A 15292-nucleotide genomic window follows, 5' to 3' on the forward strand; every position below is an offset into this window, starting at 1 on the left:
GAGACAGGTTGTCTTCGGGGCTCTATAAATAGTTTTTCCCCCAAGTTCCAGCTCAACAGACCGCCCGGTAGGAGTGTTACACCTGTAGGAGTTTGCTAATTTAAAGGCATCCAGTCTAGTTTTCTGGCATGGAAACCTGACCGAAAATGGTTACTGGAAGGACCCTGGGCTGATTTTTAGGGTACCACCCAGAAAATAAACTCATCTTGAGGCTTGTTTCTGCAGTTTTAAATGCCCAAAGTATGAAATACTGACTGAAATGTGCTAAAGTGAAGCATGTATGTGTCAATGTCACAATGATCGCCTTATTCAGACTATGTCCAGTTTTGCCGCCCTGAAATTACATTGGATGCCTTTAACTCCCATCGCGTCGTGCAAAACCTACCGGGGAACCTAGCTGAGTCGGGCGGGGAAGAGCTCCTGCAGCCCCGAAGAAAACCCGCCCCAAACTCGATGGACTGGACACCAAGCTAGTCGACCGAGGCTACACCTGCTGCACAGAAACATCTGTTCTAGACACTGATATATTATTTTGACAAGCCTATTGAAAGAGTCATATCAACAAAGCTGATATACTGCCGGATAAAAACGCCTCCCTGCGGAATTTGAGCGCATTCCAACAGATAAATCCTACTGATAAAACGTCACAGATATTTTTCAACAACCAAATATGGTGCTATCAAAATCAGATAACTCACTGGGTCTACCTCTATCATATACATGTACATGTACAGATATTTTTGGTCCCAAGTGCCAAAATTTTGGCCTCGTATTTTTATATAGTTTTAAGTGCACAGAATTTGAACTAGGTAAATGTTAGGTAAATTATGATGATACAGCGAATTAACACTTCAAACATTGATTAATATCTAGAAAAATTGTGTGATTTTAGGATTTTGCCCGCAGATATTTGCCACTTGAGTGATATCACCACAGCTTTGATATGTATTGATATTTTTGTTAAATTTGCTTGCTTATATATCTGTTATGCGAACCATATTGAATGCACGCGTGACATATGCTTGTATTAAGCACAGTTTGTTTTTACATAATATGACTGGATATCAACATCTATATTTATGTTTACCGAAGGAAAACATATTGTTTTTGCTACGTTTCCTCTTCTTCTCCAAACCAAAAAAGGTCAATGACCTGAACCAGACGTTTCTCACCATGGTAACTCTAGTGTTGGGTTACATCATGTTGCAATTTTATAGCAAGGGGGATTTAGTCACCATATCGAATCAAGAATTAACAGAGCAGACCATATGCGAAGCTAAGGTAAATATTATGCATTTGCTTTCCAAATGTTACCTTTCTAGTTTATTACGTATTTTAGCTCAATGATTGTCAACTGCATTGTCAGTTTTGACCACGCAATGTGTAAATAAAATGTCAAACTACTTCATGTGCGTTTCTCGTCTGCCTTTATATATAAATATATGTAAGGACCAAGGGGCGAACTATTAAAGGCATCCAGGGCATTTTTAGGGCTTGGAAACCGGATTTTTCAAAGTTGTTCAGAGTTGAAACCACACTATCCCAGTGTATATTGTGACCCTCATGGTGCAAAAATTCCCAAAATTCTGACAGAAAATGGTTACTGGAAGGGCCCTGGGTTGATTTTTAAGGTACCTCCCCTAAAACAAAGGACTCATCTTGGGGCTTTTTGCAGTTTTAGATATCTAAAGTATTAAATACTGATTTAAATGTGAAGCAGATCGCCTTATTCAGAATATTTCAGTTTTGCTGCCCTAAAATCGCATTGGATGCTTTAAGAATCGTATGTGTTGGCGGTAGGCGGAAGAACGTTCTGTGCCATATGCTATAGAGCTCTACAACCCCCCGTTTCGCGCCACGGGCACCGCCCACTCCGTTTCCATAGCAACAGCGTTCACCTGTCCTGTCTGTTGTCAGTCTGACGTCATCAAAGATGGCCGCCAACACAGGTGAGTTTGTGTCTTCGAAATATCTTTTGATTCCTGTTTTTTCCCGTCGTTTAGCTGATACCTATAATCTAATAGTTTGTTGGAAAAGGTTTGGTTAGGAACAGCTATATATTTAATATATTATGACATTTTTCACTCCCTTCGCTTAAAGTCAACTCCCAGAATTAGGCGTCCTACTACGTACACTCACGTTAATAATTAGGGAAGCATAGCAACAACATACCTGTACTACATATAGACTACACAGCTCAGCTAAACTTACAAATTAGCACAAAGACAAACTGCTCATGTCTGCAATCGATACATTGAATAGAGCAGGGTCAATTTTTAGCACATTATCATTGATAATACATTGTTATTGTGGCCTAGTCAACATGCACAGGTTTCTGTGGTCAACATGTTAAACCTGTGTTTGACATGGGCTACATGTAACGTTATCTTTTAGCGCTGCTACGTTTCTATGTGAGTGTTTTAGCTCTGGTTATTGTGTTTATCGTATGTTCATAAGTATACAAATCGTTCAACTCATAATACACCTGTCTATTTTGTTGACAAGGCTACTGATGGTATTGAAGCGCCACCCAGCGGTAATCTATGAAACTGCACCCTTTTGATGACCGAGTGGTCTTCAGCATGATATCAAACTACAACTCTGACAGGTGACTTGAAAAGAGAGTTTGGAAACTGTCATGGGTCTTTGCCACGCTTCATCAACAACTGGAGGTGAGAAACAATGATAAGTTGCTTTATGAAATGTTTTCCTTTTGTTTATTTTTATCTTTTAGTGGTTCGTTCTTTTGTATGTTCGTTCGTTCGTTCGTTCGTTCATGACATCAATACTTGATTCTTACCGCTCAAACGCAAGTTGGTAAAACATCTAAAACATGTCTATAATATTCTACAGACTGAAAAGATTTTGCCATCATAAACTGCATCATATAAAAAGCCAAAAGTGACTTACAAACTAAATAAAGTGACTTACAAACTAAACAAAATGATTCTTAGCTTTTCACACACCAAGTGTTTTGTTCAGCCGACGTTTCGTCTCTTTCTTCAGTGACTTTGCCAACCTAATGAAACTATTCTCGAATGACATTCAAACTGTTTAATTTTCGACCAGTATCTGCTGCGAGACTGTCCGGAGAAAGCACGGTAGCGCCTGAGAAGCCCGGAGCCGGCCCGGGGACCCAGGAGGAGGCAGAAGGGAACCCGGCACAGGCGGGGCAGTATGACTGGCAGCCGGATGAGGAGGCAGCTGTGTGCCAGCGGTGTCTGCAGACAAAGTTCACGCTGTTAGAAAGAAGGGTAAGAAAAGGGTTTGAAAAAGTAGAGTAAGAACACAGTTTGGATCAGATAGGGTAGAGCCGGTAGACATATTGAAATGTATCTCACACACAGCGTCTGTAAAGTTTTATTCGATTACTACCAAAGTATTGTTTTAGCTATAGGCGACCGTGTGTGTTGTGGGCTTGTGTTCTAATATAGCTTCGATGTATATGGTGTGTTAAGCACTTACAGTTATTGACCTAAGCAGGCTTTGTGGGTGGGAGGTGATTTTGACAGTTGATTCATGATAGGGAGGTGCACGCTGGGCAGTGTACGGGAGGAGTTCAGTGTGATTTTCTATTAACTTAAATAGTACAGTCCCTTTCACAATATTAGTAATACATTCATGAAAAACCCAAAACATTAACTAAGTCTAAAACCTCTGATTTCTTGCCTGACCCCCACTTCCCCCCACAGCACCACTGCCGCAGCTGTGGCAGGGTGGTCTGTGGAGACTGCTCCAACCGGAAGGAGGTTGTCCAGCACAAGGCTGTGCGCGTCTGCCACATCTGCGCCGAGAACCTGCAGAACATCAGGCTTCCACCGGACAGCCGGGACAGCGACTCGGAGGAAGAGGAGGAAAAAGAGAGTTCTCCAAGTTTGCGGCAGTTTGGTTTGATCGATTGACAGTAACTAACTGTGAAACTGTACGTATGTGTTAGCCGCTCAAAACTACATCACAGAAACAAAACGCTTCTAGTGACAAAGTGACTGGATTCTCTGTGAATTATGTCTTATTTTAAACAAGAGCTTCTGGAAAACAGAATGCAACATGTATCCGACTGCCGTCCGGAGGAAGGGACGGGGCGACTAGAGGACAGAGAACCAGACAAAATAGACTGTCTGGATTTTTTTTTAAAGTGTGTCTTTTTATTCCAGGCGAGATGGAAACGCGTTCTTAGCTAATACGACTTTATCATGATGACATTTTATAAAGGGCTGTGCAGTTTGTATAAAGTATTTATCACAGTTTTTCTGTGGCAACATTTGTGTTCATTTGCTCATGTGACTCACAAAAACATTTCTGTGCAAAAAAAAGTATGCATATGGTGTTGAAACACTGGAAACTTTTAAAAACTATCATGATAACATTTTATAAAGGGCTGTGCAGTTTTTATAATGTATTTATCACTGTTTTTCCTGTGGCAACATTTGTGTTCAACTTGACTTGTTCACCTGACTCACCAAACATTTCGGTGCAATAAGATATGCACATAGTGTTCAAATACTAAATCATGTATTTATCACTGTTTATTTCTGTGTTGATTTGTTCACGTGACTCACTCAACATTTTGGTGCAATAAAGTATGCATATTGTGTTGAAACACTAACACTGTTGTCTGTATTCAACCACACAATCAAAAGTCATTGACACATTTTCAACAAACATCTTAAATCAAAAGTAACTTCTTATGCTTTTCACATACCGTAGTCCCATCTTCTCACATTATCTCACCTGTATATAATTACTATATCATCAACTTTGATAGTAACTTTTCTGATAAGTTAGGACAAAGTTAGGATAAGATTATCATGAATTACTAAAATGTAACAAGGGTACATAGCTTTGCTTAATGCAAATGTTCAAATAAATAATTTGGCATTCCGTGCCAACCTCAAGAAAAAAGTGTTCAAGAACAAAATATTTACAACAATATATTAACGTAACTATTCAATGCCTGTTTAACTTGCTATGGACTTCAACAGATTTACTAGCTGAAGTTTTGAGAAAGAATAACAAATGCAGAAGTCAACTCTTCCCTTAACACTATGTAGGTACTCTTTCATGCTAACTTTTCCAGTCAAGGGGTTTCTAACAAAACAATTAGAGAAACTGTACATCATCTTTTTACTGTGTCATATACACTTCTTCTTTGCCTATTGGTTAACCCAGAATGACAGTTCTATTACAGTGCAACTCCTACAAAACAGCAACAAACCAAGTCAAGTCTTAGTTAAGAGTATGAAGCTTAAGGTGCATCTACCGCTTTCAAGGATGGTCAAAGATTCTGTTAAGATGCAGAACTTCAAAGATGAAAAAAAGCCTCAATACAGAGATATTGAGTGAAGCATGTGGCTGCAGTTCTGGACTGTTGTGCCAGGGGGCATCACACCATGATGGCGCGCTCCGTGACGCTGGCCTTACGACGTTTGCTGCTTCTGGTGGGCTGTGTCCGACTGTGCTCCGTGTCCTGGCTACAACTGATCTCAAACTCTTCATCCTGTAAAAAAAAGTGTGGTACAATTTATATACTAGTATCATAACAAAAATAAACTAGAAAGGTAACATTTGCAAGGCAAATGCATAATGTTTATAATTACCTTCGCATATGGTCTGCTCTGTTAATTCTTACTCAAACACATTCATGTATAAATGGTCTGTCAGGAGTCTAAATCCCTCCTGCTACGAAATTGCAACACCAGTAACCATGGTGAGAGACGTCTGGTTCAGGTCATTGACCTTATTGGTTTGGAGAAGAAGAGGAAACAGAGCAAAAACAATAGCTTAGAACATACCTTGTTGGCCTGGGAGAAGACCCTCTTTCTCCCTCGAGTTTTGGGAGAGGAAATGTCCATACTGTCATGGGACGTGTCTCTGTTCTTACGCTCCTTCTTACTGGACTGTCTACCCTTCTCCTGTTGAAATTAAGACAATTGAAAGCAATCTTCAATATGTCCACGTTTGGAACTATGAGTTTTCTACAACTATTTAAAAGGTACTCTAGTGGCAAAACTTCTCAGGATAAAAACAACAGTGTTATTACACTTTATCTGGTTTCAACTAATCTCAGAAGTCTGTGGACATCTCATCGCCAAGATCAACATAGAATTCAACAGTACCATATAGATTCATTGTACCAGGGAAATTCCTTTAGATCTTTTCAACAAGTACAGTGAACAGTGGACCACAGCTTAACATCCTATGGACTCCGACCCTTTCCAGTAGTGCACACAGTCAAGATTCAAACTCAAGACTTGTTAGTCTAGACTCTAAGAGGCAGGGTTGCTAACCACTGGACTATAAAAACGCTATTAGAAGAGAGGGGGAAGATGAACTTACTGGGCTGAGCTGCAGTTTCCGATTAGCCTGTTTGTTCCCATGAGCCTCAGCGTTGTCGGCGGCAGCAGGAGGAGGAGACAGCTGCAGGTGGGAAGCCTGGGACACAATCGCATCAACCTGGGAAGCAAATTATCAATCAATCAATCAATCAACCAATCACTCCCTCACTATCGGGTTTAGTGTTTGTTGTTCCCCAACTTCCAAGGGTTAGACATACTTGCATACTGCGGCAATATTTTGACTTGATGGCAGCCCGCCACTTGCCTCTATCCTGTGGGTTGATGTTATGTAGGTTCAAGTCGGGGAAGTCCTCTCTAACATAGTCAAACCATTTCTTCTTTGGTTGACCACCAGACTTTGGGCTTACCTCTTCCAGTGTGAGGATTTTCCTAGGCCATTTGTCAATCAATAAATGAACCAATCAATCAATCAACCAACCAACCAATCAATCAATCAGTTAAGAATAACAACATTGGTCTACATATATCAAAGAAAAACAAATTTTCCCAAAGCAGCACATATATATACCTATGTGAACAGATAAAGTTTAAAGAATATGCAGACCAATCAGCACCAAGGACAGATGCTGTATACTAGTAGTAAGACAGTGTAATTCATATCCATCACCAGTGTTTAAAACACTGGTCCAAAATCTTTTTAAAAGTTTTTAACCTCCTTGTCTCCCGTGGTCTTTGCTCTCACAGGTGTCTCTTCCTTTTGCACACCAGAGGTCTCTTCAGTTTGGCTGTCTGTGTTCTTCCCAGGCTCAGCCTGGCTGAAGTATTTGGAGAAGCCTTCTGTAGTCACCTTCTCTTTGTCAACGGTCTTGCCAAGCCTGGAGAAAAATGGCAAAGTGGTTAAGGACTCATTCTAGTTCTTACAGTGCACACAGGGACAGTGACAGTGCACTGCGAAATTACAAGTCTAGGCTTCTCATACACATTGTACCAAACCCCAGTTTGGTTATACCTTTTAGCTGCATTTTTTCTTTTTCTTTTTTAATACTATAAAACACAAGTTCTTAAGCAAAAAATGGTAACGGTTAATATTGTTCATCAACATCATAGAAACAAAGAAATGGTTTTTGACTTTCCCAGGTTTCCATATGTAGGCATTAGACATGTATTGGTCATTTACCATATACAGTTACTGTAGAGCTCTCAGAAATTGTGCAAATCAAAACTTTAAAGCAAACATCGCATCATCTAACCTTTTCCCCCTGGCCGCATTTTTCACGAAGCCTTCCTTCTCCAGTCTGTTGACGAGGCCATGAGCCACGTTCATTTCCACGCCCAGCCTCCTGGCAAAGCTGGGGATCAGCAGCCGAGGGGCCTCTGTACAGGCCAGCAGGGCACGTCGCCACAGGCAGGTGGCCTGGAGAGTATCATATTTATTAATAATAATATTGCCAAGAAAAGAATGTAAGAAAACTACAGTACATTTTTGCAACAGTATCAAAGAAAATGGGGCTTTCCTTGATACTGTAATTCCAAGAGGTTATCATGATCAACTGCTGACTGAGTAATGTGTGTCATCTGCTTTACGTGTGATGTCACAGAAGCGGTGGATTACTCATTCCTTGACAGAGACTGGAGTTGTACAGTCAGAAATTTGTGCAATTTCTTGTGTTGGAAATTTTAATGTGCCAAGTTTCAAACTTGCTTCAATTTCATGAGCTCACTAGTTGAGATCTTACAGACTTTACTGAAAACATATTAACTTCTTGGAAAAAATTTAATATAATACATCTAAACTATATTGAATCTAAGTCTTACTACAGACCTGTACTTTGACTGGAGAGAGGCTAGCCAGGTAGGGGTCTGTTGGATACTTGTCAGGAACTGCAGTCTGTGGGGTACAAAATAATGCATAGTCAACATATGATTAGCTAAATTAGCTAGTCATATGTTGAGTAAATATGATTTCAGACAACTTAAACACATAATTACTAAATGATCCATCCATCCATCCTTCCCTCCTCCTGTCCCTCCCTTTATCCATCCACATATCCAACTGACTGACCAACCAACCAACCATCCATTCATCCGTTTATCAATCCACCCCTTTATCCGTTTATCCGTCCATCCATCCATCCATCCATCCATCCATCCACCCACCCATCCATCCATCCATCCATCCATCCATCCATCCATCCATCCATCCATCCATCCATCCATCCATCCATCCATCCATCCATCCATCCATCCATCCATCCATCCATCCATCCATCCATCCATCCATCTCTTAATAAATATATTCAGTCACTCATACTGTGTAATATACTAGTATACTCCTCTTATAATATAACCCTTACGTCAGCACAGACATCACAGATGTGTCTCTCTGGAGCATCCTCCTCCTGAATGACCTTGAAGCAGACGCCGTGCTGCCAGAGGTCACAGACAGCACACAGGATCATGAGTCCGTCATCCTCATGACACCCACAGGGACAGCGCACACCCGGGTCCTGTTCCTGGTCCTGCTGGGAGCCTGATGGGCGACTGGCAGACTCTGGGGTCTTGTGGGGTGCTGTTTTGTGAGGATTTAAAACTTTAAAAGTGATGTATGTGACTGATTGCCTTATATGTAAGGTACATTGTATTATCTTATATGGGGCTTATAATCTGTAACTTAAACTATATTAGTTTCTAAAATTCTACTAGTCAGAGTAAGTTATATTCTAACAAAACATGTTACATTTTACAAGCGGTAGGTGGTTTAAAAAATTCTAAAACAAACCCTTCATTTCGTCTTGAAGCATATATTGATTGGAAAATCGTTTTCTTCAATCAAAACTTTAACATAAAGATACACAAAGGAAGAAAAATTATAGACTCATAAAATCAAGTACCACTGTGCCTATTCATTGTCTATAAAGAAGACATTTATTGGTAATCGATAGAATGATCAATAAGCAATCAGGAAGATTACTGTAGCATGTTACTATACCTTGATTTGGAACATCCTTGCATTCCTTGGGAGTTAGGCCCTGCTTGGATGAGGAGGAATTTTCCTTGGTCTGTGAACAGAATTCAGGTCAAGCACAGATATTTTTCAGAAAAAAATCAGCCAGATCAGCATGAATAAAATAAAGACACTTTACACCTTCCTCACAGCAATTCTGGTGTTTCTGCTATAGATGGTATAGGTCAACGAAACTTTGGCTGAAAAAAACAACACTTGGTTGTGTAAAAAGAGTCTAGATCTCTTCCCTGTGACTTACTTGTACCAACCTGATGAAACTATTAAGGATCACTTCTGTACTGCATATTATTACCACGGACAAATAATTTGCAGCCTTTCTTTTGCACCTGCCACCACCGCAAACATATAGTTTGGTGAACATGTCCGATTTTCTCAGAAAATATAAAGTGTTTGCAGTACCTCCACCTCCATAGGTTCCTCAGTGTCCTCCCCATCTAACCCTGCAGTAGAGATGACAGCTCCCCCCTGTACACTGTTCCCCTCCTCTGTCTCAGCTAGTTCTGTTCCTGCTGGCAGGCCTGGCTCCTCTCTCACCTGACAGTCAACACAACGCAACTTCTGAGCCATTACAATGTGTACTACCATGTAGTGTCCATACACTACAAAGACAAATACTAGTCTAAGATGATTGTTGACATTTCAAAAATTGCTTGATGATCTAAAATGTGGGAAAGCAGTGGTCAACGATTTCAATGGGTCAGTAACAACCCATGTGGTCATATAAGAATGTTTGAATTGTTTGAAATTCTAAATCTAATTATAGTAACAACAATAACAATTATAATATGCTAATTGACATATCTTCTGTAAATGACATTAAAAAAATCTGAATTTTAAACTATTCACTATTACTAAAATATCAACAATGCTATCCTATGCAAACAACACCCCTGATCTTAAACCCTGGAAAACACCCAAGGCATAAGGTTGAATGAATGTCTATTAATCAACGTTAAATAAAGCCTTATTAAAGGCTGAAAAGAAATATAGCTGTTACCTCGAACTGTGAGCTGTCTGTCTTGATCCGTAGTTTGACGGTGTGCCACTGTGTGGAGACATCCCCCACCTTGATGTTCATCGGCTCACAGTTGAACATGAAACCTTCCGAGTCAGCCGGCTTAAAGCCGGGGGGCTGGTAGTCAGAGGGGGTCACTAGGGAGGGGGGTGAGGGGGGTTAGGTGTGCAAGAGGGGGTTGCTTGGATTTGTAGTTAAAGGAATGTTGCTTATAATGTGCTCTGAAGTAGGAATGCATACAAGGGAATGAAAGGGGTAAGAAAGGAAAAAAACACACAAATATTTTAGTGTTTCAAGCATATACATGTACATGTTAACATAGCAATACAATCACATTCCAGTCATGACTTGCCATACAGTCATGCTTAGATACAGTTCTCACATTTAAGCCTGATATACAAACAATACATCTACTATTGAATAACAGTCAAACTTGTACTAGTGACCACCTCTACAAATGACTAGTTTTTGGTCCCTTGGACAATTTTTCCATTGACACATAATGGACCACCTGTCCACAAAGGGTTTTACTGTTCCCAAAATGTCTTCTTGGGCACTTTTGACAGTACTTCTAAATCCAGGCGAACAGATCTGTAGCCTACCATCATCGTAGTAGAGTAGCTTCATGGTCATCATGACATCATCAGGCAGAGCCTTGAGAGACTGAGTCAGGACCACGATGGTCCTCAGCAGTTGCATGGTGGCTTTCTTTGTCTCTGCTGCGCTGTAGGCTGATGCCAGCTGCTTGTCATTCCTGTCAAGCAAACCATGGATACATACATACAGTTAGTTTATGCATTGCCAATACCCAAACCTCTGCTTGGAGAATAGATAGAGTTAGCACCACGGTGGTCCTCAGCATGTGGCCTTCTTTGTCTCTGCTGCACTGTAGGTTGATGCCAGCTGCTTATAATTCCTGGCAATCAAACCATGGATACATACATACAGTTAGTCTATGCATTAGTTTAACAGCATGTTGTCAGAATGTACTGCGCTTGCTTTTGTGGAACCTGTAATGTATTGTGGCAGAACTTTGGCAGAATGTCTCGTTTAAAGTTGTACTTAAGATGACATCCCTTCTATAGTTTCCAAATGTTGTGTCAAGGAAGATATTGTCGGCAACAGGCAAAATTCTGATGCAACGTTGACACAACATCCAACAAAACCGTTGGTTCTGGACATTAGCTGTAACAAGGCCATGACATACCTGTAGATGGTAACACCCTGGTTGTTGTAGGCAAACTTGAAAGTGTAGGATTCAATCACAGTCTGAAAAAAAAAACAGTTGTTCTCTTGATTATTTACATGTTTACAAGTATCCTAGAATTATAACATAAATAAAGACCAATCAGCACCAAGGACAGATGAAATGCAAACCAATCAGCACCAAAGACAGGTACTATACAGTCCAATCAGCACCAAGGACAGGTACTATATAGACCAATCAGCAACAAGGACAAGTACTATACAGACCAATCAGCACCAAGGACAGGGTTTAAACTCACCTCAGGATCTGTAGGGTCTTCATAAATCTATGTAAATAGAATGAAAAGTTGGAAATCAGTTCAAAGTAATAGGCATAATTTGGTACTAGACAAAAACAAAATTAGCATGATATATTTCAGAAACCAACATATGCCACCAGGCAATACTTACTAAAACATTTCAAATAGGTTTGTTGATTCAACTGAGCATAAATGGTTTGCACACTTACCCCGATGATCAGGCACCGCAGCTATTAAAGAAAAAAAAAAAGGTAAAATACGTCAAGATAATAAACTTAGGTTGGTCTTCAATATCACCAATGAATGAGACTTTTCAAAAAAAGTTCTAAAAGCATTGAAATGATGTTTAACCAAGGATCAACTCACATATTTCTTGTCCAGTGCGTCAAAGCAGCCCTTAACCCTGTAAAGGAAAAAAGATTGTTTCTTCATCATTAGACTAGCTGCAGCAAAGGTATGCAATATTGATTTTTTTAATGACAATTTGTAAATTGTAAATTGATCATTGCTGTAATAATGAAAGATTTTCTTACCACTTGATGACCTGGCAGGCTCCAGGGCAAGCACTGTCATCTCGAAGGATCTTCAAGTTCAAGTCTGGATAAAGTTGTGTGAAATAATTTCCTTTAGTTTAATGTTCAACATGCTCAAAGTTTCCTTAATGAAGGATTTTTATACCATAGAAAACAGTAGTTCCACCAGTCCATATACAATTGTATGTACTATGATATACTCTATTAGTCAACTACTGAGTAAAGTTATAACATCAACTTCTTCATGTGACTTTCCCATAATGATAATATCATTCTGTATACTGTACATCGTTATACAAGATTCTTTGTGCTTGACTATTTTCTTTTAACAGTTATTCACCTAATATGTACATAGAGTTATGAGATTTTAGTGATATGTACCTTCTAGGCACCTGTCCCCAAAGGCATGTTCAGGAAAGATCATACGAAGGTAGGTTATGTTGGAGACGGCAACAGCCAGAAGTTTCTTCACAAACAGAGTGGAGAGTTGCTCTGTCACTTGGTCTGTTGGGAAGATTGCATTCCACTGTGGAAATAAGAACAGGAACATAGTATTACTCATTATATGGGAAATGCCTAGCCACTTAAAAACATTCTTATTTCTAATTTTGTAGCTATACACTTATTGTTGTATAATTAAGTAACATTATGACTGGCCATACTTACTAAGGAAGAAAATTCATAAAGTTGAAATCACATTTTATGACAGTTAATTACTAAAAAGGGGAGCAATTAAAAATACTACTAGTATGTATGTTGTTCAACTTTCTGACTAGACTGTGTAAAGTTTTAAAGTTCGAAAATGTTGAGTTGACTCACATTCCCAGTCTTTTCTTGAGACCTCATCTTGGTTGCTACTGCCATGGCTAAAGTCTGGGGATGGCCTGGAAAGGGACACTTATATTATAATTATGACAGCTACCACTGAATATAATATTTGTAATACTAATAGTTTACTTACTAATGCCACTAATATCGTATAGTAACAAACACTGATGATGAATTCTTTCTAGACTTGTGTCAATTCTTCCTGGGCTCATAACATGCATACAATACGAAATAAAGATGATGGTAACTTACTGTTTAGCATAATTTTGAAATGCCTAAAACTACAAAGCGAAAGCATCTTCGTGCCTCCTGGCTTGGTTTTCGTCGGAAAACATCACACTACGCCACTACACTTCACCACAAAGACTCTTGGCTCCCTTACCTGAAGTCTTAAGACTGTTGGGCGTCCTTAAGAAGGGGTTTGAAGACTTTTATCTGGCTAGACGGCACCGTAAGACACGTCACACCTTCCTTCTTTGACAGAGACTGAGTGTGTGTTCGTTTCCCGCCAAACTTCAAAATATTATTAGAGCGATACCATTTCCTGAGAGGGACAACATTAAAACAGCTCAAGAAGTTGTTTTATCCCAGTATCTAAGCTATTTTTTGCTGTATTAGATATGGAATAGTCACTTTTGTATTGCTAAATTCATGCTTAAAAGTTAATATCTTTCAATGTTATAAATTATTAATTGCAAATAGCTTCCCTTTTTAGTATGTGTACCATTCCATCAAGATCATCCAACATCCCAACTCTTTACCTGATGATATCTCAAACCCAACTCCGTATCTAAGTATTTTATAACCCGATATTCCGCTATTTTCACACAGAATATACTTCATCTATTGTGTATAGTATTTCGACAGACGTATATTTGATATTCGGCCCGTATCTGCAAATATTTGCTCAGATCAGACGACAGAAAAGAGATGCCATGACGTCACGTAGCTGGTGGGACATCCGGGACCTCTCGCCTTGCCTGGGTCATGTGACCCAAAATGGTGGACAGATTGGGTGAGTACTTTGGAATACCCTCATCTCCCAGCAATTTTGACCCATTTGTAGCTAAACCTAATGTGTCTGAGGAGCTTTGGCCACTTAATTATAGCTTTTAGACATCGGGGGATCGTTTCTGATTGGTTTTGATGGCTCGAGCGTCGTACTTTTCTCGCGTCGCGCCGAAGTTTGAAGTTGACACCTGATTTTTCTTGACTTGGCTGTTCTGTCAGTGGCGTTTGGTGGGCGTCGTTCGGAGTCAAATGTCGGAAACGCGTGGGATTGGTAGTTTCCGTATAGACTGTGACTTCACCAAAACAATCTCTCAATCACGGAAGTTTCTTCTTCCTAGAATAACAGGTCTCGATCTGATAGAAAATTTATGTAGGCCTCGTAAATATATTTGTCTACGATCAGTCTACGATCGTTACTTGTTAATTAGTTTAACTGGAAGATAGACTACTTGAGTAACGATTACGGTCTCTAATTTATGACATGTCTCATGTTATTTGACTTGTCGACCATTCACAAAGAGAACTATCGGTTTTTGAAAGCAGTCAGTGACTTCAGTCCCCCTGCATGGACTCTTTGTTTTGGGCAACTCTGTGTTTCTGTCTGATTTTAAACCAGGAAACAGAAATTTCATTTTCCAATATGTATATAAACTTTGTCTTTGAATCATAATTTGAACTGGGAAAAATCTATTGATATGATCACTGTTTTGTTAACTTTATTTATTGGTAGGTATTGCCAACTACCAAACATGTTAAACACCTTTTGCCTTCTGCTCCCTGGCTTTATGTCATGGATTGCTGATCACTTGTCTAACGTTAAGATCTAAGTTAGAAGAACCTTGATGATGTATGGTCTGTAATGTTGAGTATTGTTTGTTGTTCCACAGTGCACAGCGAGGCGAATGCCAGGAGAATAGCTCAGGTGGAGACCTGCTTTGGCGGCTCTGGGCAGGTATGCAACTAATGTTTTACTTATATAGAAAAAAATTAGAAAACATGAACAATTCTAATGCACCAAGAGTGAATCCTGGATAGTGAGTGAGTGAATGAGTGAGAGACAATTGACTCAGAATTGAACC

General features: G+C 39.7%; 2 protein-coding genes across 2 annotated transcripts; one reads left to right on the forward strand and one right to left on the reverse strand.

The window, feature by feature from the left end:
• The first annotated feature begins 2524 nt into the window (after positions 1 to 2524).
• LOC109480344 (pleckstrin homology domain-containing family F member 2-like) lies at positions 2525 to 4100 on the forward strand. Its single transcript, XM_019782536.1, has 3 exons — positions 2525 to 2672; positions 3070 to 3254; positions 3693 to 4100. The coding sequence occupies exons 1-3, from the start codon at positions 2639 to 2641 to the stop codon at positions 3900 to 3902; spliced, it is 429 nt and encodes a 142-aa protein (XP_019638095.1). The 5' UTR covers positions 2525 to 2638; the 3' UTR covers positions 3903 to 4100.
• A 1897-nt stretch (positions 4101 to 5997) lies between these two features.
• LOC109480235 (HORMA domain-containing protein 1-like) lies at positions 5998 to 13240 on the reverse strand. Its single transcript, XM_019782384.1, has 17 exons — positions 13194 to 13240; positions 12756 to 12900; positions 12375 to 12438; positions 12208 to 12244; positions 12051 to 12071; positions 11842 to 11868; positions 11544 to 11605; positions 10939 to 11090; positions 10319 to 10473; positions 9721 to 9855; positions 9286 to 9355; positions 8651 to 8886; positions 8119 to 8184; positions 7547 to 7710; positions 7009 to 7171; positions 6337 to 6453; positions 5998 to 6009 (listed from the first exon to the last, which is right to left on the reverse strand). Exons 1-17 carry the CDS (start codon positions 13236 to 13238, stop codon positions 5998 to 6000), a joined length of 1671 nt encoding a protein of 556 aa, XP_019637943.1. The 5' UTR covers positions 13239 to 13240.
• Between the last annotated feature and the right edge of the window lie 2052 nt (positions 13241 to 15292).

This window comes from Branchiostoma belcheri, unplaced genomic scaffold, assembly GCF_001625305.1.
Source record: "Branchiostoma belcheri isolate BF01 breed outbred unplaced genomic scaffold, Haploidv18h27 scaffold50, whole genome shotgun sequence".
In the NCBI taxonomy this organism is placed as follows: Eukaryota; Metazoa; Chordata; class Leptocardii; order Amphioxiformes; family Branchiostomatidae; genus Branchiostoma; species Branchiostoma belcheri.

Excerpts from the sequence above, each read along its gene's own strand:
- LOC109480344 (XM_019782536.1), top strand. The coding sequence starts at position 2,639 with ATGGGTCTTTGCCACGCTTCATCAACAACTGGAG. Across the intron at positions 2,673-3,069 it reads CGCTTCATCAACAACTGGAG|TATCTGCTGCGAGACTGTCC; the intron begins GTGAGAAACAAT and ends ATTTTCGACCAG. Across the intron at positions 3,255-3,692 it reads TCACGCTGTTAGAAAGAAGG|CACCACTGCCGCAGCTGTGG; the intron begins GTAAGAAAAGGG and ends TTCCCCCCACAG.
- LOC109480235 (XM_019782384.1), bottom strand. The coding sequence starts at position 13,238 with ATGGCAGTAGCAACCAAGATGAGGTCTCAAGAAAAGACTGGGAAT. Across the intron at positions 11,869-12,050 it reads TGCGGTGCCTGATCATCGGG|ATTTATGAAGACCCTACAGA; the intron begins GTAAGTGTGCAA and ends CTATTTACATAG. Across the intron at positions 8,185-8,650 it reads TCTGTGATGTCTGTGCTGAC|ACTGCAGTTCCTGACAAGTA; the intron begins GTAAGGGTTATA and ends TGTACCCCACAG.